Source organism: Myxocyprinus asiaticus, chromosome 8, assembly GCF_019703515.2.
Source record: "Myxocyprinus asiaticus isolate MX2 ecotype Aquarium Trade chromosome 8, UBuf_Myxa_2, whole genome shotgun sequence".
NCBI classification, from domain to species: Eukaryota; Metazoa; Chordata; class Actinopteri; order Cypriniformes; family Catostomidae; genus Myxocyprinus; species Myxocyprinus asiaticus.
The window spans coordinates 36,443,737-36,467,839 of NC_059351.1; the positions used below are offsets into that span (position 1 = coordinate 36,443,737).

Consider the following 24,103-nt stretch of genomic DNA (forward strand, 5'->3'; position numbering starts at 1 on the left):
TGTCTTTTGGATGCTGGTCGCCACCATGTAATGGTGACTGACTCCATCAGGCTGCCAAACTATCTTAACCAGCAAGATTTCTTTGGTCGACCACCTTTACCAGAAAGTCCCGAAGAGCACACGAGCCAACACATGAATTGAAAATGTCATTAAAGCATCACAAAATGATGTGGTTGTTTCAGCAATTACCTTTTTCATATCACTTTTGCTTTTTATGACACTATCGGTTGGTTTAGGCTCAAGGTTTAGAGTAGGGAGGTAGGTTTTGTTGATTTAAAACTTGCTAGGCTAGAATATTAACCTTAAAAACCTCATCTGTCTTTGAGAAAATTGAAATCGCTTTTAGCATCACACTGTGGACATTTCTCTTCGCAAAAATGTTGCCACAGTCACGTAATTTTTATAGTATCAGGCTGATAACCAGCTAATTACGCAGAAACAGCAAGACTATGATGGTCGACCAGCTAAACCAGCACCAAACCAGTAGAAACCAGCCTGGGCCAGCATGTAAATTCATGCAGGTTTTGGCTGGTCATTTGAGCAGGGAAGGCTACTACTTTTTGTTGGTCTTTTAAACAGTTAGGCTGTGTAATTATGCCGGGTTTTGCTCCAGTGTTTGGTGTAATCCAGGCCTAAAAATGGAATCCATGAAACACAATCTACACCATGTCCAACTGAAGACACTCACTGCTCCTGATCCATTACGTAGAACTAACTATAGCTATACTGGATTCACTTTCTTCCACTTATTGTGAAGTGCTCTGTCTGTGTAGACAATCCTTGCTCATTCTTTTTTAGCAATAAAGCCAGAATGAGATTGGAAAGGAGAGGTTATTATCCTCACTCCGTTACTAAGCAAAGCCTCAGAGCCAAAAAAAAAAGTAATAAATGATCGCCCAGAAATAAGGTGGAAAACACAGTGGAGGTGTGAGATTGTGTGTGCAGGTGTGTGTTTATGTGTATATGTTTAGACTGGCCCCTCTGCTGAAACTAATTAGATTGTGTGATCCTGTGATTGGCTGTGGTTCTGAAGCGATTTAGTTTTTGATTAGCGGGGCCAAAATGAGTACCGACAGATGTGAGGAAGTGTTAAATGAATAAGTGAACATTACATTTATATAGCACTTTTCTGACAGCTTTACATAGTGAAAAGAGGACTCTCCTCAACCACCACCAGTGTTCAGCATCCACTTGGATGATGCGACAGCAGCACAACCAGCTATTGGTGGAGAGGAGAGAGAGTAGAGTTGTAGAGCCAATTAATGTACAGGGATGATTAGGAGGTCATGATTGAGAAGGGCCAATGGGGGGAATTTGTCCAGGACACCGGGGTTACACCCCTACTCTTTACAAAAAAGTGTCCTGTGATTTTTTAATGACCACAGAGAGTCAGGACCTTGGTTGAACATCTCGTCCGAAGGATGGTGCCTTTTTACAGAATAGTGTCCCCATCACTGTACTGGTGCATTGGGACCCACACAGACCACAGGGTGAGCACCCCCTGCTGGCCTCCCAAATACCTCTTCCAGCAGCAATCTTAGTTTTCCCCAGGAGGTCTCCCATCCAGGTACTGACGAGGCTCAACTCTGCTTAGCTTCAGTGGGCAACTGGTCTTCAGTTACAGGGTGATATGGCTGCTGGTAAGTGTTTTATTTACCTGTTTTGACATACCTGCCGCACCACTCTTTTTCATTAGGCTCTCACTTTGTTATTGGAACACTGTCCTTTCTGGCTCTCCTGAAAACCATGGCAACCACAAAAATAGTTTAGAGGCTAAGCTGTTCTTTTTTTACAATTATCCTATGACAGAATGTTTTTCCCCTCACATAAGATAGAAAACTCACAAATGAGATCCCATTAATATCTCAGTTAACAACAAGAATAAACTGAGATTAAATTCAGACTTTTGCTTCCTGCTTCTAAGATTTTTCTTTTTAGAAAAGGACCCAAGTATTTTCACATGTTTCTCCCCTAGAGTTTCAGAAGAGAACTCAACCATGTCTCAAACTATGCTCAGATTGGCCTTTCAATCGAGTTTTCAATCGAAAGTGAGAGATTTCAATATGAATTCAAACATTTCTCAACAAAAACTTTTCAGACTCAAAATTCCTGAGTTTCACATTCAATGTATAGCATGATACGATTACTGAATATAAACAATTATCTATTTTTTTCTTTCCTATTTGCATTTCTCCTGAGGGACTTTAGAAGAAACATCAAAGAAAAAGTTGTTACTTAAATAAAAGATAAATGAGATCCAATAATTCTTCTAAGCTTTGAAAAAGCAACCTCTGAGCAAAACAATTTTCCTCTCATTTTGTATGCATGTATTTGTCTGTTGCTTTTGCAACATTCTATTGATCAGTAAGTTGAACGATTAACAGCTGACCTTAAATATTGTTGTAGTTATAAAATGTAAAAACACACCAAGCTAGATAGACTGTTTGGACTGTTTGAGAAATCTGGTATTGTAATGCAGTGTCTCCATCAGGATCCAACATGCAACTACAACCTGAAGTTAAAGTCTGGAAAGATTAGGCCTGGCTTCATCCCATCGATTGGTTTTTCTGCCACGCTCTGTCCAGATGTTTCATCCATCTGTTTGACTTAGACAGCTTTCTAAATGCAATACAAGTGCTCTTAATATCTAAAGTCCTGCCATGCCTGCATCTCTCCATGTTTTATGATGAAAGTGCCTGTGAAAAAAATGTGAAAATTATTCCTAAAACTTCATTTGTTACATGGCTTCCTCATTTATCCTCAGATGAGAGATCTGCAGGGGCTTTTTCTCGCTCACTTTGCGCACTGATGTTTCAAACGATTCTCTCCCCATAACGATAGTCCCTGTGAAGTTAGCTTGACCGCTAACCCTCCGCTGGCAGGAGAGATAGGTCTGTGTGGTTTGATATCTGCAGACAGACAGCTCTCTCAGACCCAGCGGGTGACTAGAGATGAGGAGAAGAGAGAAGCCAGAACTCGTCAGACTAGAAGCCCCCCTTAAATCCCCCTCCCCTTAGCCATCTCACCTCCCTCTGTGTGTCAGTGGCCTTAGCTGAGCCCACACTTCACCATGCTTGAGCCAATACTCAGTACGAACAGGCACATCAAAGTCTTGGCTTTAGTGCAACAGGAAGAGATAGACAGACTGTAGATGGCAGAAAGGAAGCAGAGTGGAAAACCTCGCTTTATTTCTTTATCTCTCTGTTCTTTTGGTTAAGAGAGAAAAAGCAGAATTTGGAGCGAGAGGCAGTTGGAAGTCTTTCTAAGTTTTGCTTCTTTTCTTCAGTGAACGCGCCAGTCAATTCATAATTGGAGCCCACAGCGAGGACATTGCTTGTTTCTGGTTTGAACACGATGTGGAAGTGTAGCAGTATTTCTTGGTAGTCTGTCCACATATTCCCACTGAGACCTACCCAGTCTGCCTGTATAGGAGCTTACAAAGATGTGATGCATGATGCTTTTTATGCTGTATCTCCTTTTCAAATGTCTCACTGAATGCAGGACAGAAACAACTCTGTATATACTGTGTAGTAGTATAAATGCTTGTATATGTGTGTGGGGGTCAGGTTTTGTGTACATTGTGTGGACCACACAACATTTGAAATTGCTTAAAGTGGCTTAAAGGGATAACTCTCCCAAAAAATAAAATTATGTCATCATTTACTAACCCTGATGTTGTTCCAAAACAATTAGATTTTTTTTTTTTCCTCTGTGTAACAAAAGAGGAGATGGTAGGCAAATTGACTTCCTTAGTACCATTGACTTTCATTGCATTTTTTGAAAGCGAACAATGACTGGTTGTCATTTTGCCTAAAACCCATTTTTGTGTTTAATGGAATGAAATAAGGGTCAGTTTATGATGACAGGATTTTCATTTTTGGTTGAACTGTCCCTTTAATAAACATACTAAATGTCTTCATGAAAATGTAAAACATTCACAAAGGTTTCTGTGAGGGTTAGATTTATGGGTAGGGGTAGCTCAGTATAAAAGCAATTGAAGTCCCACCATGAAAACATATAAAAAATAAATAATAAAAAAATAAAAAAAAACAATGTGTGTGTGTGTGAATGGTTTTCCAGGTGTGGATGTGCGGAGGCAGCATGTACGATGTGCCTTGCTCAAGGGTGGGCCACATCTACAGAAAGTACGTCCCCTACAAAGTGCCCTCAGGGACCAGCCTGGCAAGAGTGAGTAGAACTTCCTCATTTCATCAAATACAAAAGGATAGAGACTTTCTCTACAGTGGCCCAGTTTTGCCAGTTTATAGTGTTCTACATTCCTAGTGTACCTGAGACACTCTAATTCATATTCTGCATGGATATTAATAAGAGACACCTACTAGGGAGAATACAGGAATCACTTCGGATAATCAGGAGTCTAGTGCATTATTCTCAGTCATGTCTTTAGGAATCAGAGCACACAGGTAAAATATGTTCTGCTGTAATTCACTGCTGTAGCTCTGATCAAACAATATGCTGTTATCTTTGTGATGTCTATGTAGATTTCCATTTACATGGATGGATAATCCCATACACACACACACACACACACACACACACACACACACACACAGTATATATGAGATACTGTATATGAGAGAGAGAGAGAGATTTTCAGGGCAAATGTCAGCTGTAATGAATAAGTAGAGTTGAAATTAATGTTGTTCCATCTGTGTATATCGATCAGAACCTGAAGCGAGTGGCAGAGACTTGGATGGATGAGTACACAGAATACATCTACCAGCGTCGGCCCGAGTACCGCCACCTCTCCACCGGCGACCTGACCGCTCAGAAGCAACTACGCAAACACCTGAAGTGTAAAGATTTCAAATGGTACATGAACACTGTGGCCTGGGACCTGGCCAGATATTATCCACCTGTGGAGCCACCGCCAGCTGCCTGGGGAAAGGTGGGTGAACGGGTTCCCTATGGACCTTAGACAAGGCAGACGACATTTAATTTTTCATTGAAAATGATGCTTTGAGGGAAATAATTACAGTCTGTTTAATGGGTTGTACTGTGTAATATTTTTGTGTCGATCGTTTACTTGATGAAAAATGTGTCATGGAACAGTGGTTCTCAGCGTTTTTGACTCCAAGGCCCCACCCACTGTCTGTTATAATATTTTAAGGCCCCCTCCCCCCAGACACTATCAACAGATTAAAATATTTAATCACAGATAATTGTTTCCATAAGTTTCAGGAACTGTGAATTTATAAGTTGTAGACCTCAATCTTAGCAATTTTTAGCATTTTATTAAAATATATTTTAATATAGCTTACTTTAAATAATTTCGAGTCATCTTGTGAGCCTTTTGCAATAGAAAACACGTAATTAGACACAGTACCGCCACTCCCTATATGCATGTTACACAGTCAACGTAGGGCACCAACTCCCTACGGGGGCACCAGAAACTCCACCAGCTACCCTTTCTCACACATTATACACTATTCAGGGACTCGATAGCAGTCGCAGAACACAGACGATCACTTTGCAGCTCGCATCATGTCAGATTATAGCCTTGCAGTCTTCCACATACACCCCATCCAACAATCTAAAAGTTCCATCATCTTTCACTTACCATCATGTTGTTTCAAACGTATATGACTTTCTGTCTTTAGTGGAACAGAAAAGAGATGTTAGGCAGAATGTTAGCCTCAGTCACCATTCATTTTCATGGCATCTTTATTCCATATTATAAAAGTAAATGGTGACTGAGGCTAACATTTCTCCTAACAACAAGGAAATATTTTTACAGTTTGGAACAACGTGAGGGTGAGTAAATGATGACAGAATTTTAATATTTGGGTGAACTTTCCCTTTAACTCTAAAAATGAGTTCCTAATTTGTCATTTATTAGACAATTTTATCCACAGCAACTTACACTACACTTATTACAGGGACTGTCTGTGGGATTTGAACCTACAACCTTTATGTTACCTATCCAGATCTTTAACCACTAGGCTACCCCACTGCAAGCAATGAGGCAATATATTACTAAATAGCAGTAAGTCAATGGATCTGTGCAGTTTTGGACATCCTTGCTACTTTTATTAGTTACACCACACATCTCTTTGTTCACCAATAAGTGGTCGCATAATTTTTCCACACTTTTAGTTTCTAAGGCGAGCTCAGGGAGGACAGAAACATCCCGTGGAGCAGAAGGGCAAAAGATCGCTTGATCTTGATTTTCAGTATGAATACGGACCGTGAAAGCGAGGCCTCACGATCCTTCTGTTTTTGGGGGGTTTTAAGCAGGAGGTGTCAGAAAAGTTACCACAGGGATAACTGGATTGTGGTGGCCAAGCGTTCATAGCGACATCACTTTTTGATCCTTTGATGTCGGCTCTTCCTATCATTGTGAAGCAGAATTCACCAAGCGTTGGATTGTTCACCCACTAATAGTGAATGTGAGCTGGGGTTAGTCCATGGTGAGACAGGTTAGTTTTACCCTACTGATGATGTGTTGTTGCAATAGTAATCCTGCTCAGTAGGACAGGAACCACAGGTTCAGACATTTGGTGTGTGTGCATGGCTGAGGAGCCACTGATGCAAAGCTACCATCTGTGGGTTTATGACTGAACGCCTCTAAGTCAGAATCCCCCTAAACGTAATGATACCGCAGCGCCGTGGGACTCCGATTGGTCCGGGATAGCCATTCGAGACGGGGCCGGGGCACGGCCAGATGAGTGCCGCCCCTCTCCCATCACGCACCGCACGTTTGTGGAGAACCTGGTGCTAAATGACTCGTAGACGACCTGATTTGCATCACCTTTTAGGTTTTAGTTACGCACTTAAAACAGAACAGGTGTTTGTGTGTGTATGTATGTGCATATGACAGAGAAGCTATGCAGAAATCTTCATTGATTTATGAGACGCACTGCCGGGTGAGATGTAACATATTTTTCACTGAAGACAGGCAGACGGCCAGCCTTCATTTAAAACCGTGCTCCCTAATATGCAGCGACATCACAGCATAACCATTGTTTGTATCATTGATTCCTAATCCATAAATAAACAGAAGCTGTGTTATACATGTATTACTCAAGCTGATCCAGACAGACAGGCTATTCGGGCTATTCATTATCATTTGGGTTTCCTGTAAAAGAACAGCAGTTCTTGGGAACACGCATGGAGAGGTGGGCTTGCCATTTCTCTCCATATGCAGTTCTGCTCTGTCTGTCACAGTGGGGTGGGGGCATTTAATATGCATGGAATTATTTCCTATCTTGTGATTTTGGATGGCCCTTTTAATCACAGCTGACGTACCTCATAGACGTACCTCAGAGACACATTGTCATAATGAATTCCCCCCGGGGGAATACCATCTCCTCTTTTTCTCAATCCGCTGCTGTGATGTGTCAGAAATGGCTTGTAATAATTTACAAATGTAATTTATTTCACATCAGAATTAATTGCGGGGCTGACGCTTGCCATAAAATGAAGTGTTTGTATGCATCCACAGCAAATTGAGCATACAGACGGTGAAAATGGAAACAGCCCTTTAGGTTTCAATAGTTTCAGACGAGCCGGCCCAAAAAGTCCATTAGCTACCAATATGTCATCCCTTTCACTTATTGGCTCGCTCTGCATTAGCACCATAAATTGATGGCAAAAAAAGAAAGGGCTGTGCGGCGTGTGGCTGGGGAGCCTTCTCCGGGGAAATTTATGCATGGTAAATATCTACTTTCCTGAGGCAAAATGATAGTAATTTGACTGTCAGGCTGATGGCTTCATACAGCACGCTCTGTAGCTGGTCTGCCCGTGTCGGCCGTCTGTCATGTATTGCACAATAAAAGAGCCTCATTGGACTTCCTTAGCCTCCCCTACAGGCTCTGACAGAGAGAGAGAGAGAGATAGAGAGAGAACAGGGAATGAATCAGGTTCTTGTCCGCATCTTTAGCAGAGGTCAGGGGTCATTTTCACCATGACCCCCGCCTGACAGGGTGGTGAGATAGGTAAGTAGGCTGTCGACCATATGCCACCAAATCTTATCCCACCAGTCCATCTGTACACACATTTACATATACTCTCCCCCACAGCTGTTTCATTGCTGCCTCTTCAATGCACTCAAATCACTTTAAAAAATGCAATCAGCAGAATTTTCAGGCAGCTGCTTGACTTTCATGCCCACAGCCATCTCTGCCAAAGGCTGTTACGGGGTAAATACAGTTTTTAGGCCCATTTTAGAGTACCCCCCATGTGGCTTGAGAGGGAGAAGAGAGGAGAGACCCACACTGATTTGGGCTGATTCTGTGGGATTTACTTTTTTCCTCTGAACAGTCCGTGATTGTATGCACTCTTCCAGTGTAACCTCCTAAGGGTTTATTTTATTTTATTTTATTTTCATCTATGCATGAACTGGTAGTTAGTTGATAGACCTGTTTTGCAGCCCTTAAAAATGATGAGAGAGGAAAAGTTCTTGCTGTTGCTTTCTGATCTGCACAACCTCTTGCCAAATTCTGGAAAACTTTCTATTTAGAACAGAAATGAATGCAAGGGAACAGAGCGAATAATGTTGAGAAATTGAAAAGCCGTAATATGCCTGGCACAGAGCTTCATGAAAAATATTTGAACACATTTGTAGCTGCTCTGAAATAGGTTTTGAAGAAAATTGGATGCATCGAGCTATAAATCAGAGTGTAATGGATGTCTTTGTTACTGCGTTGAAAAAGTCAAATAACTTGTCCTGAAAACATCACTCGACAGCAGGTACAAGGAAGGTCCAAACGAGAGAGAGAGGCTGCTAATAGACAAGAAAATTAATTATACATGTTTCCTTTTTATAACCTCAAGAATGAAAATAAGCTTTAAAGAATAATCTGGCAAGGGAGAGCGTTGGGTGACCTTGCTTTTCGCTTTCATTTTCGTGCATTTTTCAGGTTCGCTGTTTTCTGTTTTTTTTTATTATTATTTTTTTTTATGTATTCAACTCAGTTTAAAAGACATCACAGCTTAAATAAGGTGCAGTGTCTCCCTTCTCATTAATTATCAGCAATAAAAGGGTGACCTGAACTTTAAGAAGACATCTGTCAGATAGGACATTACATTCACCACATAACAGTTTGTGTCCATCTGCCATGGAAACTGCATTGATTCCATTAGATGTTGTTTTCAGCATTGGTTTAAACTGATATTAACCTAAAAGTGTTTTAAGTGCATTTTAGTTTATTGACTGCAATTAACAGCAAATGCATCCAGTCACCAACAAGAAAAAATGCCAAACTGATTTAGCATCTGCCGTATGTCATGCATTCACCCACGCATTGAGCTGAACTTCAAGTTGATTTGTGCAGCCTACCAACTGATTTCCAATTACATTCAACAGTCATGCTTTGCCAAGAGCTCAAAACCCCTAAATCCCTCACTTCAATTGTTCAAGACACATGAGTGTGAGAAAAACATATTTGACAAAACAGCCTGCTAGATGGCCTTGGTATGCAGTGCACTATTTTAGCAGTGGAAGCTTATGCATTGTGCATGCACAGCATAATATGTTCCACCACAGTTCATCCTCTTAGTTAGGGCCCTTTGTGTGTGTGTGTGTGTGTGTGTGTGGACGGGTTTGGGTGGTTTATGAGGACATTTTTTTAGGTTACAAACTGGTAATTACAAGGGTATTATGCTATAAATTTGGTTTATGAGGACATTTCTAGTGTCCCCATAATTCAAATCGCTTAAAAACATACTAAACTATGCTTTTTTGAAAATGTAAAAATGCAGAAAGTTTTTTGTGAATGTTAGGTTTAGGGGTAGGGTTAGGATTAGGGGATAGAATCTATAGTTCATATAGTATAAAAATCATTATGTCTATGGAGAGTCCTCATAAGGATAGCCGCACCAATATAGCATAATATGTTCCACCACAGTTCATCCTCTTAGTTAGGGCCCTTTGTGTGTGTGTGCGTGTTTGTGAGTGTGGGCGGTTTTGGGTGGTTTACGAGGACTTTTTTTGGGTTACAAACTGGTAATTACAAGGGTATTATGCTATAAATGTGGTTAATGAAGACATTTCTAGTGTCCCCATAATTCAATCGCTTAAAAACATCCTTAAAAAACATAAACATACATACATGTGTGTGTGTGCTTGTGTGTGTGTGTGTGTGTGTGTGTGTGGGTGTGTGTGTGTGTGTGTGTCCGTGTGTGTGTGTGTGACCTTGCCCCAGGCCCCAGTACCCTCAAGTCTCCCTAGTGAGGTGAATAAGTGAGCAGAATTGACCCAGTGCTTCTGCCCACTTCTCTGTGCTCTCAGGACACAGTGGCTCCAGCCGCACATGCATTATTGAGCTGCACTGTGACAATAGTTGGTACACCTGAATGCCTTAAAGTAAATTAGGTGACCTGAACAGCCAATCAAAAATGAAAAAAAAAAGAGATGAAAATTAGGACAAGGGGCAGTGGAACTCACGCAGTGGGGAAAGTGCACGTCTTTGTGAATGGACAGGGAACCGCAGAGTTCATTCTGCATGAATCATTATTTAAATGGGCCAATTTAGAACTTGAACAGATTGGAGACCAGGAGTCACATTATACCTCACTGCATAGTTGAGGAAAAAGTGAACTTTCTGGCTAACATTCTGTAACCTCAAAGATCTACATCCATGAGCACCGTAGAGGTCATTAGTGGAGGGATATGTTTTGAAAGTTCTGTTTTAAAATATCTGAAGGGTCTAAATATGCAATATGATAGTTCATGCATAAGTATTACTATTAGAAAGAATTAGGAGAGATATTTGACACGCTCCATTTATTGATCTGCATCAGTAGGCATTTTAACATCCACAGACTTGTCAAATCTAAACCAAGATTTGTTAATAGTGACGATGTATATTGCAGGGCGAGACGCAGTGGGTGTGGTGTCAGGCCTCAGAGAGGTCTAACTGAGAGGTCTTACATAAAATGTCCAAAAGAGGGAATTAAATTGTTCAAGAGGGAAAGTGTCCAAAATAAAGGGGGAATCTGGCAAGTCGGGGGCTTGTGTAGGTCTGGGAGTGCCCATGGGATGGTCCAGGATGTGTGCGGGGTCCAGCGGTTGCATGTGCTCGCCTACTAGCTTCCGGGGTGCGAGGAGCAGTGGCATTTGTGGCGGCCTGTCTTCCAGGTGCCACTGCATGTGAGTGGAAGGGAGGCCCGTCATTGTAGCCCATTTGCCTCAACACATGCTCATCATCGGCAATGCATCTTCAGGTTGCAGGGAAGCTGGTCCAGTGGCACATCTAACTTGGCCAGTACCCTCCCCACTCTGCTCCTGGATATGTGAGGATGCCAGTGTGTACACACAAGGAGATTGAAGCCGGCTTCCTGAAGAGAGGTACAATCTGCTGCTGCATCCAAAAACTTAGGCAGCTGACTTGCTGCCTTGCTGCCTAATCAGTTAATGGCTGACAGCTGTTTTAACTGACAGCTGTTTTGAATGAATGGAACTCTTAAGGAAACTGGTCTCCGAACAGTTTGAAAAGAACCTTATTTTCATCCTGCCTCCTTATACAACCTCCGAAGGCAGCATTTTCCTGGTTTCAGATGTAGCCAGCATTTTAATGGCAGCGGTGATGAGACTCTATTCACATCAGGTGCACCGCATCATCCGCAGCCCAAACAAGGTCGTTCAGCCACATGTGAATAATATAGTGTACAGTCGGGTTCAATAGTCTGAGACTAGATAAAAAAACATAAATAAAATTTTAACCTGTAAATAAGCAAAGTTTTAGGATTTTGAAAAAATAAACAAAACAAATGTTATTATACAAAATAAATAAGAAATGTTAAAGATTCTGCATTATTTATACTAATGAAAAAAAGCACATTTGTTACAATGATCATGTTAGCACGGTCAGATTTCCTTGCTTACATTAAAGCACACAAGATGCTCATTCTCAAATTATGCTGGGAAAATAAGGAACATCAGGTTTTGCACATATTTATGGAGTCCATGCCATCTTGAGTGTATTAAAGCAAAAGGCGAACAAATCAAATACTTAGCAATTCAAAAATGCGTCCACATTTTAATTAACCTTTTCACTCAAATTTTTATGCTGATAATATTATTTAAAAAAATAAATAATAATAATAATTAGAAGAATTTTCACTAGTCACAAAGACTTTTGGACCCCACTTTATATCTTAAAACCTTTCAATTTTTATTTGGATAAATAAAATGACAATCCGATAAGGTTAACCTTTTTTAATCCTTAAAGTGTGTTTCAACAGATCCATTTTTCTGTCCATAGATTCGTAATGCTGTATCTGGATTGTGCGTCGACTCTAAGCACGGCTCTACAGGCACCGAACTGCGCCTGGACACATGTCTGAAAGAGGGTGCAGAGCGAACATGGGCACATGAGCAGGTATAAAGTTTTATATGGCTTTGCACACTGGTATGGAACTGTAAAAGTGTTGTCTCAGTGTATTCTACTTCACTCAAAAAACTGAAATGTTGGATTTACTTAAAAAAACATCATCAAGTAGTTCCACTTAACTTTAAGTAATCTCAACAAACAAAAATGTGATGCATGTACAAAAGAAATGTATGTAAAGTTGACAAAACTTCTTTAAGTAAATACATCTTATTTACATTTGTTGTGTGAACTAAAGGAATCTTAGTAAATTTGACCTCTGTACACACCATTTGCATGTCACTATTACATTTTATATATATTTACGGTTTACTTAATAATGTTATGCTTAATTTACAAAAATTCAATATGCAATAAACATTTGTTATGGATTCTAGTTACCTTATTATTATAATTATTAATATATTATATTATTATTACTTTAATTTGCCGTACAAGTGTTCAAGAAAACCATTAAGTAATCACACAGATATTTCCAGAAACAAATTGCTTTTATTTAATAGGCCTTGCAATACAACTGGCCCATAGATTTCGAGCCTTGAAGAAATTGTGATAAATCTTTGTTTCTTAAAAAAATACCACAATAAGTGGCTTCAGCTCAAGGATGGCAGCATAGCCCAAAATGCTACGTAACTCAACAGGTTTTTCAGCCTTTAATAAAAGGAACACTTATGACTGTATAAGCAGCGGCATTGTTCTGGTATGAGAGCTGAACATGCAATTATTTATTCCAAAAGTTTGTTTTTAAGAACCTGTATTTTGTTTGAAAGTTATGCTACATAACTCAACAGGCTTTTCAGCATTTAATTAAAGGAACACTTATGACTGGCCCATATTTTTGATCAATAACAAAAAAACAAAAAAATACAAAAACAACAATATAAGAAGCGGCATTGTTCTGGAATGAGAACTGAATTTGCTCAAGTCCCATTAACACCTTCTGAAGAAACTCAAAGATGTACTTGAGATCAGATGGATAGCTCAGATTCAAGCTGTATATTACTCCTAAAAGCAGAGCACAAGCCTTGGTGACATCACCGAGCTTCTGAAGCATTTTCACTCCTTCAACAATGATCCCAACATCTGATGGTGGTTCATCGACTCCTGCACCTGCACCTTCACTGACTAAATTGGAAAATACTACAGAAAGAAAGCATAAATTGTAGTAGATTAGCATGGCCAGACTCTGAAATAAATCAATATCCTGAAGTAATAAAACTATTTGGTGTTTTACATCACTTTTTCTTGGCAGTATTTTTCAGGATGGCAAAAGATTTCACCAAACTATTCATACCTTACAAAGTCACCTACATAATCTCCTCACCTATGGTGTGCGCAAAGGGCCATCCTTTATTGGTTTTCTTAATTTGTGCGTTTCACTCAACAATGATTTGTTGACTGAACAAAAACATGTTAAGTAAAGATGACAAGACACATTTTTTTGTTGAAATATCTAAGTTAACTTCAATTTATGAGGTTACGTGTTTTTGTTTTTGTTTTGTTTTGTTTTTCTCCCCTTTTTCTCCCCAATTTGGAATGCCCAATTCCCAATGTGCTCTAAGTCCTCGTGGTGGTGTAGTGACTCGCCTCAATCTGGGTGGCGGAGGACGAATCTCAGTTGCCTCCGCGTCTGAGACCGTCAACCCACGCATCTTATCACGTGGCTTGTTGAGCGCGTTATCAGAGACATAGCGCTTGTGGAGGCTTCACAGCATCCACGCACAGTTCACCACGTGCCCCACCGTGAGCGAACCACATTATAGTGACCACGAGGAGGCTACCCCTTGTGACTCTACCCTCCCTAGCAACCGGGCCAATTTGGTTGCTTAGGAGACCTGGCTGGAGTCACTCAGCACGCCTTGGGATTCAAACTCGCAAACTCCAGGGGTAGTAGTCAGCGTCAATACTTGCTGAGTTACCCAGGCCCCCAGTTACATGTGTTTTTGAGTAATGTGAACAAGAGAGGATTCAGTAAAACTGATGCCAGTGAAAGTTCATTTTTTTGAGTGTTTGTAAGAACTGCATAAGGTGTTTCAACCCTGATCATTCTACTTTGCTTAGTGCGTATTTGTAACAGATATTTGAATGGTGTGAACAGCCTAGATGTCTAGTTTATTAACACCATAAATTGTGGTTAAGTGACTGATCCTTTGATGACAATTGACATGATGGTCATTCCTTGACATGCTTTTTGAAATTGAGAGTGCTGCTGTTCTCTTGGGTGGTTAGATTTTCACGTTTGGCTGGAGAGAAGATATCAGGCCTGGAGATCCCCAACACACCAGAAAATTCTGCTTCGATGCAATTAGTCAGAACAGCCCTGTCACCCTGTATGACTGCCATGGTATGAAAGGCAACCAGCACTGGAGCTACAGAAAGGTAATACAGCAATACACATACACTACCAGTCCAAAGATTAGACAAAGACACCCATTCTTTATTATTACTATTTTCCACTTTTTAGAATAATAGTTATAAAAATGATGAAATAACACAAATACTGTGTATGGAAATTATATGGTAACCAAATCGTTAAACAAATCAAAGCTATCTTAGAATTCAGATGAAAGAAAGTAGATTCAAGATAAAGTTGCCGCTTTTTTGCCTGGGCATTCTCTCAACCAACTTCATGAATTGTCCACCTGGGATGCTTTTTTAAACAGTATTAAATGAGTTCCCATATTTGCTTTGCACTTGTTGGCTGATTTTACTGCATATGCTTTTGGATCAGAAGGTTTTTAAGATCATGAGAAACAAATTCAGTCAAGTGTGTCCAAAATTTTGACTGGTAGTGTACTTGCATATTTATCTCCAGGTTAAAACACAGAATGCTGAATCAATGATTAGGAGTTGAGGGATTTATTGAGATAAAATGCATTACAGTTAATTACAAGAAACTGCATCACAGTAAACTAAAGTAAATTACATATACTTGTATAAAATGAATAATGTTTCACACCTAGGTGTTAAATTTTCATATAGCTTCGTACATGTTCATATATACCATCTCTAAGGGAAAACTGAAGAGAAACTGCACCTATCTCTTCTTCCTTTCTTCCTTTCCACATCTCCCCTAAGATGTTGATACAGTATATCTTACTTTACTATAGCAACAGAGCAGCAATAGGACTGAAAACACAGCTCGCACAGTTTTTCTAGCCCTCTAGCAACAGTACTATGAGCCTAAAATCAGATATTCCCTCTGACACAAGGGCTTTAAGGTGCCAAGCAAAGAAATCACTGTCATTGTAGGATAGGTCAGTGACAGCACAATAGAGAGAGGAAATATGCAGTTGAAAGGAAGAGGTGGTACCTGGCAGTGGAGCTGCCTGGGGCACAGAGAACAGTAAATCAACCCAGGGGAGAGCAGCACAGAACTGCAGCCCAAAAGCCCGAAGGCATGTCCCTCCTCTGCTCAGCTTGATCACTTCCTCAGGGACGCATCCTCTATTTTTTCACCGGGACTGTTTGGCATACTTAGTGGTTTCTAGCGCTAAATATACATGGCCTATGTGCTGTGGAAAACTCTCTTTGTTTTCTCCACTTCTCCACTTTTCTCTTATGCAAAGCTTTTGATAGAAAATTGATTATGAAGTTATTTTGCATTCTTTCACTTTCATTTTCCTTTCTCTCCATTTCTCTCTCTTGCTTTAGATTTCAAATTTATATATTTTACCATGCTCTTATGTTTCTTTTGCACTTAACAACTTCATAACGCAGGAAGCTTGACAGATGTTTATTTTGTCAGATGGAGAAAAGATTGAAAAACTTTATAGTAAAAAAAATAGAAAATAGAAATGGACTGTTCCTGTGCATATGCATTCACGCAATGTACTGTGCTTGCACTTTGTCTTCTGAAGCAAGTGACAGGTTAAACAAAAGCAAAAACTCATCACATAAGGAAAAATGAAATTTTGATTTACTACTGATGATTAAAACTTATTTTTCTACATAACAACAAAACCTCTTCAGCGCACTCATGTTTATAATCTGACTGTAACAAACTGGATGTCCCTTAACCTCCCAAAAATATAAAATCTTCGGATCTGCTACAATTAATAAGTAACATTTTTTTTAATTATTATTATTAAAAACAGAGAATTAAGACAAAAGGTAAGCAGTTTCCATCCTTCACTTTGTAATATTGTTCTAACCATTCAAACAGCTAATGTTAGCAACCTCTCCATCTTGTCAGCCATGCATTTCTTAATTGCAGCTATTAGTTATAAACAAATGAATAATCAAACCACCTAACTTATTAACTATACTATTACTGTAATATTAATGTGTATTATATCTTGGCTTTTCTCTGTCAATGTTTTTAATATGCTTCTGAAGTGTCGGTCTCTCTGCATAGCCTAGTCACGTGACACAACAAACTCCATGAGGAGTCAGTTTTTTATTTAACTAGAGGGCACTATTACACTGTAGAACCAAGGAGTTCCAACTGTAGAACCTTCCGGAATAATAAATCCCTCTTTAAAAAAAACTGTCAAACTATCGCCGTTTATTTTTTACCGATAGCCAGTATTTAAAAAACGGAACTATAGCACGATTAATCGGGGAAAACGATATATCGGTCAACCTCTGGTCTTTATCTGTCTGTTCAACTATATATGACACAATGCATAATCAAATATTTGAAGGGAAGGACGTCAGCTGAGGAAGTGCAGGTAATACATGTCACGCATCACCTCTGTCGTTCGGATAACATGCACAACGCGGAGGCCAATTATGGTCCGATTAACGCATATACTGTATGGACGAAGCCGAGCTACAATCACATTATCTAATATGTGATTACTATAAGTAGTATAAAGTTGCGTGTTGTGCAGTGGAGGATTTTGAACTGTACTGTAAAAAAAATTGCTTTTCGTTAACAGAGTTGCTGCAGAGTTTTTAAAATCAAATGTGAGACTTTTTAAGACCTTTTCCAGACCTGAACAAATAAAATTAATACCGTATCCCCATACCAAAACAAAACCTAAACAATCTCAAAATAAATCATGTATCACAGACTCTTACTTAAACAGGCAGGGGCACACATTCAACATGGCCTTAAGATTGCTTATCAGTAAAACAGGGTAGGCTATATACAAGTTTAAAATACTCAAGACAAATTTTCCACATATACAGTATATCACATTAAAATTGGTTTATGTACCATTATATAAATAAATACAAATTAGAGGTCGACCAATATTGGATTTTGCTGATATGATAATGTGTTGAAAGAAAGGCAATTCATTTTTAAAATTGGTAGCCATATTAAATGTTCTTAGTCTTTCTGTGATAGGGAGGGCCAGAAAGAGGCCACAAGAGTCCAAACTGAATTAAATTCCAGATGCAGTTTTTAACGAGAAAAGAAAAAAAAAAGATTCACAGTGTGGAACTTTTCATTTTAAAGGCTGAAATACACTGGGGACTCTTATTTTGAAATGTTTGCGCTTCACTGCTTCCAACTGCTCATTCAAGCAGATAAGGGAAATAAAATGTGCACTCCTACAGTAATCTACAACGTATTACAATATAAACAATTAAAAGTAAATATTGTCATATTTCATCAATGCTATATCATCATCAAAAGTTGATCTTTAGTGATCGCTTGTCATAAATTTCTGATATGGCCTAATGATTACGAACTGTTTTGCAACAGCTGGAAACACTGACAAGCCCCTGTGTGCTTGAACAAAAAACAACAGTGCCACGTTTTCACTTTGAAGAATGCAGCGCATGCATTTATTTATTTAAATCGTATTCTTTTGAAGTTTGATAATCAGATGAGAAAATATCACGATTAATGATAACTAAGACTTTTGTTGTATCATTTAATATATTTAAGACTTTTTATGACCTTAAATTTCAGAAAACTGAATTTAAGACATTTTAAGACTTTTTAAGGATCTGCGGGAACCCTGGTTAAAGGTGGAGTAAGCGATTCCTGAGAAAGACTCAACAGCCAAACAAACACACCCCTCCCTTCAGTGCTCCTTCAGAAGCTCTGCCCCCAAATTCATGCACGCGCAATAGTGTTGTGTGGATCAGTCCGATCCACATTGTTTATTTTCCCATTTACAGAGCCAGGGCTGTGTACAAACACCGGATTTTTTTTCAGCGCACACACAGAACGGACAACTAGCGGGCCGTGAAGAGATATTTGCGGAATTTGACTAAAAGTGTATGGGATTCAAATGACTTACTCCACCTTTAAGTGCCTCCCATTGTTTGGGAGTGAATTTGCTTTTCATGTAGCCCAAGACAAATTTGTCTCGATTTGGTGTGAATAGTACGGTAGCCCAGAGGTGCACAACACAACTAAATTTACAAAGCAAACAAAAGTTCACAACACAAAAAAATCAAGCCACAACACAGATAAATTAAACCACAACACAAATAAATAAGCCTTAACAAAAATAAATTAAGCCACAACACAACGAAATTAAACCACAACACAACAAAATGAAGCCTCAACACATCGAAATTAAGCTACAACACAAATAAATTAAGCCACATCACAAATAAATTTAACCACAACACAAATAAATTAAGGCACAATACAATGAATTTAAGCCACAACACAACTAAATTAATCTACAACACAAAGAAATTAAGCCACACCACAACAAAATTAAGCTACAACAGCGCTAGAATGAGACGGTCTAGTAAGTGCACATGGCTATGCCATAAAGGTTTCCACCCCTGCGGTCACGGCGTGAACATTTTGAAGAGAGGCGCATCGAAGATGACAGATGTGGAAATCATGCTTTTCCTCTACAAGTTCTTTTTAGATATGGAGGAAGGAACCAGGACAGTGCACAGTCGTGCAATAGCATGGAGAAGGGCTCGTTTTCCACAATTTTTATTAATAAATTGGGACATGTGCAAGGGATTGTGGGTGATTGAAGGCTGCAAAGGATGCACTTGATGCATCCTCCAAAATATGGTGTACGAACACTGCAATATGAGGCTGCCTTACAAGGGTCATCACAATTGAAACGGCCTTTGACTGTGCTTAATGAAGTGGCAGCCGAGATATCCAGCCAAACTAGGCTGCAGCCTTCTGATTGAGAAGCACCCAAAATGTAAAAAATCTAAACATTATTCATCAGATCAACGTTGCCCCCTAGTGGCTGGGAGCATTTTCATTGTGTTGTGGCTTAATTTCGTTGTGTTATGGCTGCATTTCTTTATGTTGTGGCATAATTTCTTTGTGTTGTGGCTTAATTTTTTTGTGTTGTGACTATTTATTTGTGTTGTGTCTTAATTTGTGTTGTGGCTTAATTTATTGTGTTGTGGCTTAATTTCATTGTGTTATGGCTGAATTTGAAGGTTGTTCACACGGCATTTAAAATGCAGCCCTTATCAGACACTGGTCTGAACAGCCGACGCTCATTAACTGACCCGCATGCATATAACACTCCCTGAGCATGCGTATAACAAACCCAGACATGTTCATTATTTGATAGCAGGCCTATGTGTAATTAATTATCTTAATTAACTAAGTAATTAAAATTGTTATTAGCCATAATTTTATCCCAAATAGGACCCTAAATGACTATCTAATAAAAATTCAGTAAGTGAGGGAAGACCAGATGGATAAAGTGATTTGCAGTCATATCATGGAATTTAATTACCATTGAATGTAATATTATAATACAATGTTAAATGGAATTCTATACAGCATATGTAAGGTGAGTTGTTATCTGTAATTATTTCAGACTTCCATTGACTTACATGCATTCGCCTTTTGATAAAGTTTGAGAAATACAGAAGCATCTTTTCATGCACATATTTTACTATGTGAAATTCAAACGAACCATTGAACCCAACTTTTGAAGCCTATAATTTTCCTTTCTTGTTTTAAAAAGGAACAGAATGCAATAAGTAGAAAAATATGACTTGAAATGAAAAGTTTTAAACCATAGCAGGCATATTATATGGTAAATTTAGTGCACAAATGATGAAAGTTGAGTAAGATTTATGTAAATAATCACATTAAATCTGACCTGGCTGTTCACACTGAAGGTACACTGGAAAAAATATAATACGTAGCAATTTATTTCCACATATGAAAGTGGCCCAGATCAGATTTGAAAATGTCAGATTCAAAACGCTTTGGCTGTTCACATTGTCATCCAATTAACAGATCTGTGTAACATGTGAGTGAAAAAAATATCAGATTTGGGCAACTTTCAGCTGTGGTTTGAATGTTGCCTTTGTGTTGTGAACTTCTTTTTGCTTTGTAAATTTCATTGTGTTCTGCACATATGGGCCACCATAGAATAAGCCTTAAGTCTGACTTCACAATAAATGGACTGGTTTAATTTCAGTTGGTCTAAAGCATTTACATGACATTTTGAAAAGACACATTTTTGTTTTAATTTGACTGAAATCAAACTTTTAAAGTGAATGTAAATGACAGTGTACTGACTCATTTCTACTCTCACGCACTCTCTCCAATACGCTTCCTCGATTTTGTATGTTTAAGCCATGAAATGAAGTCAGCTTTTCTGGTTAGGTAAAGGGAGAAAACATACTCTGTGTTTAGTTTTTCAGTTTCACTCCTGTAATCTGACTGAAGGGTTGTGGTAGACAGGGGTGGACTGGTCATCGGGAGCACCGGGCGTTTTCCCGGTGGGCCACTGGGTAATTTGGGCCGCCCGCTGCTGCACAAGTACCGTTCTGTCCTACAGACGATATAGGTGGCCGCCCTGGGTTCCAGCATGCCCGCACGGACCCCATTACAGGGCAAATATTTAACTAACACTGTAAGAGAAAGCCAATACAATAGCTTTTATTTTTAACATTATCTTTTATTTTGAAATTGCTTACACAGTGAAGTGGTTTCTGTATGTGCGAGATAGCTGTATAACTCAAGTGGACCTCATTATTTGACATACAAATCATAATAATGGTGACAACCAAAAACAACATATTAAGTATAAGATGAGCTCTGAATAATCACAAAATGACAAATAACTGCAAGTTACAACAAATACAATAACAGCAGCATAAATAAAATCAGCAAACATTAAAGCTATGAGCAGTACATTTTCATTTGCATAATTTATTCATACCACAAAGCATTAGTGGGAGCTGAAGTGTGGCCTGCTGAATAATGCTCACGCTTGATAAAAATGCATAAAATAAGTCATGAAAAATATTACTTTGTGGCTATTTGAGTCTTCGAGGCTTACTTTGTTTAAAGGATAGCAGAAACAGTGTTTGTCAAAGCATAGTGCTTTTCACTTTTACTCAAGAATAATCTGGGAAAGGAATTAAAACACTGCAGATATAAAGATGCAACAAACTCACATCTGCAAAGATCTACACTAAGAGGTATGTTTATTTTTTACATCTATTTATTTTTATGTATTAAATTTATATATGTACATATTCTGGCCAACTTTTCATTGTTTTTAAATGATTTTTTAAATAAACATTTACACATAGTTATGTGGGTAATTGAAATGAAATTTTAAGCATTGTCATCAGTGTCCTGCTGCGTGACACTTTCTTCATCTAACTACTATCTAAGAACATTTTCTGATCTTGTACAGTCAGATATATATACATATATAATATATTATTATTATACTTGTTTCCACAACCTCATATTAATTAGGACAATCGTTTATTTGGTGATTAAAATCTTTAAAAACTTTGCTGACTTGTCACAGCACCTAAAATACACACTTTCTCTTGTACTTTCATATACATTTTAACTTAACATCTGTATGTTGGGAAAAAAAAGTTTCCGGACATGTTATTTGACTGAGCTATAACGCGCTTATTTTAGTGCTTTCTCAAAAAATCCACACATCACATTTACAGTGGTTTTATATGTTTTAAAGTTATGAAAATTTTTGCATTGGTGGGGCCCGTTGTCATGACTAGCAGTCAACAGAAATTTATTTTTTCAAAAATTTGTGTTATGGCATGGTGTGTTGCAGGCCGGGTTTGGAGAGCCACTCTGGGCCAGAAAGTCCAGGGCCACTTTTTAGTTCCAGTCCGCCCCTGGTGGGAGATAGGGATTAGACCTTTGCTGGAGTCACGGTGACTGTGTTTCATGTTTATTTATTTTTATTTTACTCTCTCTCTCTCTCTCTCTCTCTCTCTCTCTCTCTCTCTCTCTCTCTATCTTCACCTTGCTGCAGGATAAGTCTTTGTACCACCTGGTGAGCAGTGGTTGCATGGACTGTAGCCCTGGCGATAAGCGGATTTTCATGAACAAGTGTGACCCTCAGTCTGAAACACAGCAGTGGATCTTCCAGAGGGTCAATGCCACTGTTCTGGACAAATTCAACAGTGCCGCCAGCTCTTAGGACCTGGAGTTGTGGTCAGCCAATCAGCTGGCTCCCACACACACCTCTCACAACCCTTTGTGTGGGCCTGGACATTCTTAATGTCTGGCTCTGGGCTCCTCTCAAGGTTCTGCAGCAGACTGAATGAATGCAGGCTCTTTAATGAGAGGACTAGAAACAGAGAGACATAAGGCTGGTGGAAGGAACACTTCCACACAGAGCACCTTGCTGGTCGAGGAGAAAATGGGCAGCCCTGACTCCCTCTGTCTGTCCTGTGGGGTTCAACTTGGCCCCGGTCGCTTCCTATACATTGGAACACAGAGCAACTTTAGAACTTTAAAAGTGGAGTCCAGTGAAAGAATGTTCTGTATCAGTCATTAAAGATTGCATGGTGGATTTGTACAATACTAGACACCGGAAAGAGTTTGCTCTCGTTTTTTTTTTTATTTTATTTTATTTATTTTTTTATTATTATTATTATTACTATTTATTTTTTTCTCTAGGATTGTTTTACTGTATATTTATTTGTATTTATTTGGTGCCTTTTCCAAATTTACATTTTGTGTATTTCCTTGATTTTATCAACTCTTGTACCTGGTAGAGTCAAAATTGGGGTGAGGCTGTGACCTAATGAAATGAGATATTTTCTTTTTTCAATGGGATGTATCTTGTTACAGAGTTTCTCGTCTATAAATAAAGCAGAAGATGAGTAGACGTGTTGTTTTTTGGCAGTGTGGTCTGTCTTTACACTGATAAAGTGATGCTGATACACAGCTCAAGTTATAAAAAGTCTCAAAAGTGGTGGTTTGGCTCTCTCTGGTGTTCGGTTATCTGCATTACAGCTCTGTTCAACACCATACAGAGTGCCACATAATAATATACTGTAGTATTGGTGTCAGATAATTGCTCTTGATTTAAAAGCATAATATATTGTTTTTTCTTTCAATTAACTGACCCAGAGTCACTTCCATAGTTTTAATAATCCACTATTGGATAACGAAAAACATTTCATTTTGTTATCTGCCTATACCTTCATGTTAAAATTTCTTCAGTGACCTCTTTAGTGACAGAGCAGCTATGAATATTTTAAATGTCTTTCCTTAAAGGTAGATATGTTTCATTGCCTTATCACAATGAATAAAGGATAGCTTATTATAGAATTTGTTGTTTTTATGGAATATGGCAACCTGTCTTACCCACTCAATCAAATGTGCTGCACAAATGCACACCTGCTTTGAATGATGTAGTGCGGAGGAGGGCGGGGCCGGGCCAGAATGACACACGCTCGGACCCCAATCAGCCTGATGAGGCAAACCAGGGATAAAGGCGACCGGAGATGGCAGTTCAAGAGAGAGAATACAGGCAGTTGCCCTGTATGTGTTTATGTTTGTGTGTTTTTAAGTTTATCATTAAACTTTATTAATATTGTCAAGCCAGTTGTTGCCT

At 38.9% G+C, this 24,103-nt stretch overlaps 1 protein-coding gene across 3 annotated transcripts in view; it reads left to right on the top strand.

The window, feature by feature from the left end:
• LOC127445467 (polypeptide N-acetylgalactosaminyltransferase-like 6) overlaps positions 1 to 23,456 on the top strand; it is a 433,776-nt gene extending 410,320 nt beyond the window's left edge. For all 3 annotated transcript variants that reach the window (XM_051705573.1, XM_051705572.1, XM_051705574.1), the window contains exons 9-13: positions 4,081 to 4,188; positions 4,688 to 4,909; positions 12,228 to 12,344; positions 14,583 to 14,732; positions 22,511 to 23,456. In XM_051705573.1, the coding sequence (XP_051561533.1) occupies positions 4,081 to 4,188; positions 4,688 to 4,909; positions 12,228 to 12,344; positions 14,583 to 14,732; positions 22,511 to 22,678 (765 nt within the window). In that variant the 3' untranslated portion in view covers positions 22,679 to 23,456. The remainder of the gene's footprint in view (positions 1 to 4,080; positions 4,189 to 4,687; positions 4,910 to 12,227; positions 12,345 to 14,582; positions 14,733 to 22,510) is intronic.
• The last annotated feature ends 647 nt before the right edge of the window (positions 23,457 to 24,103 follow it).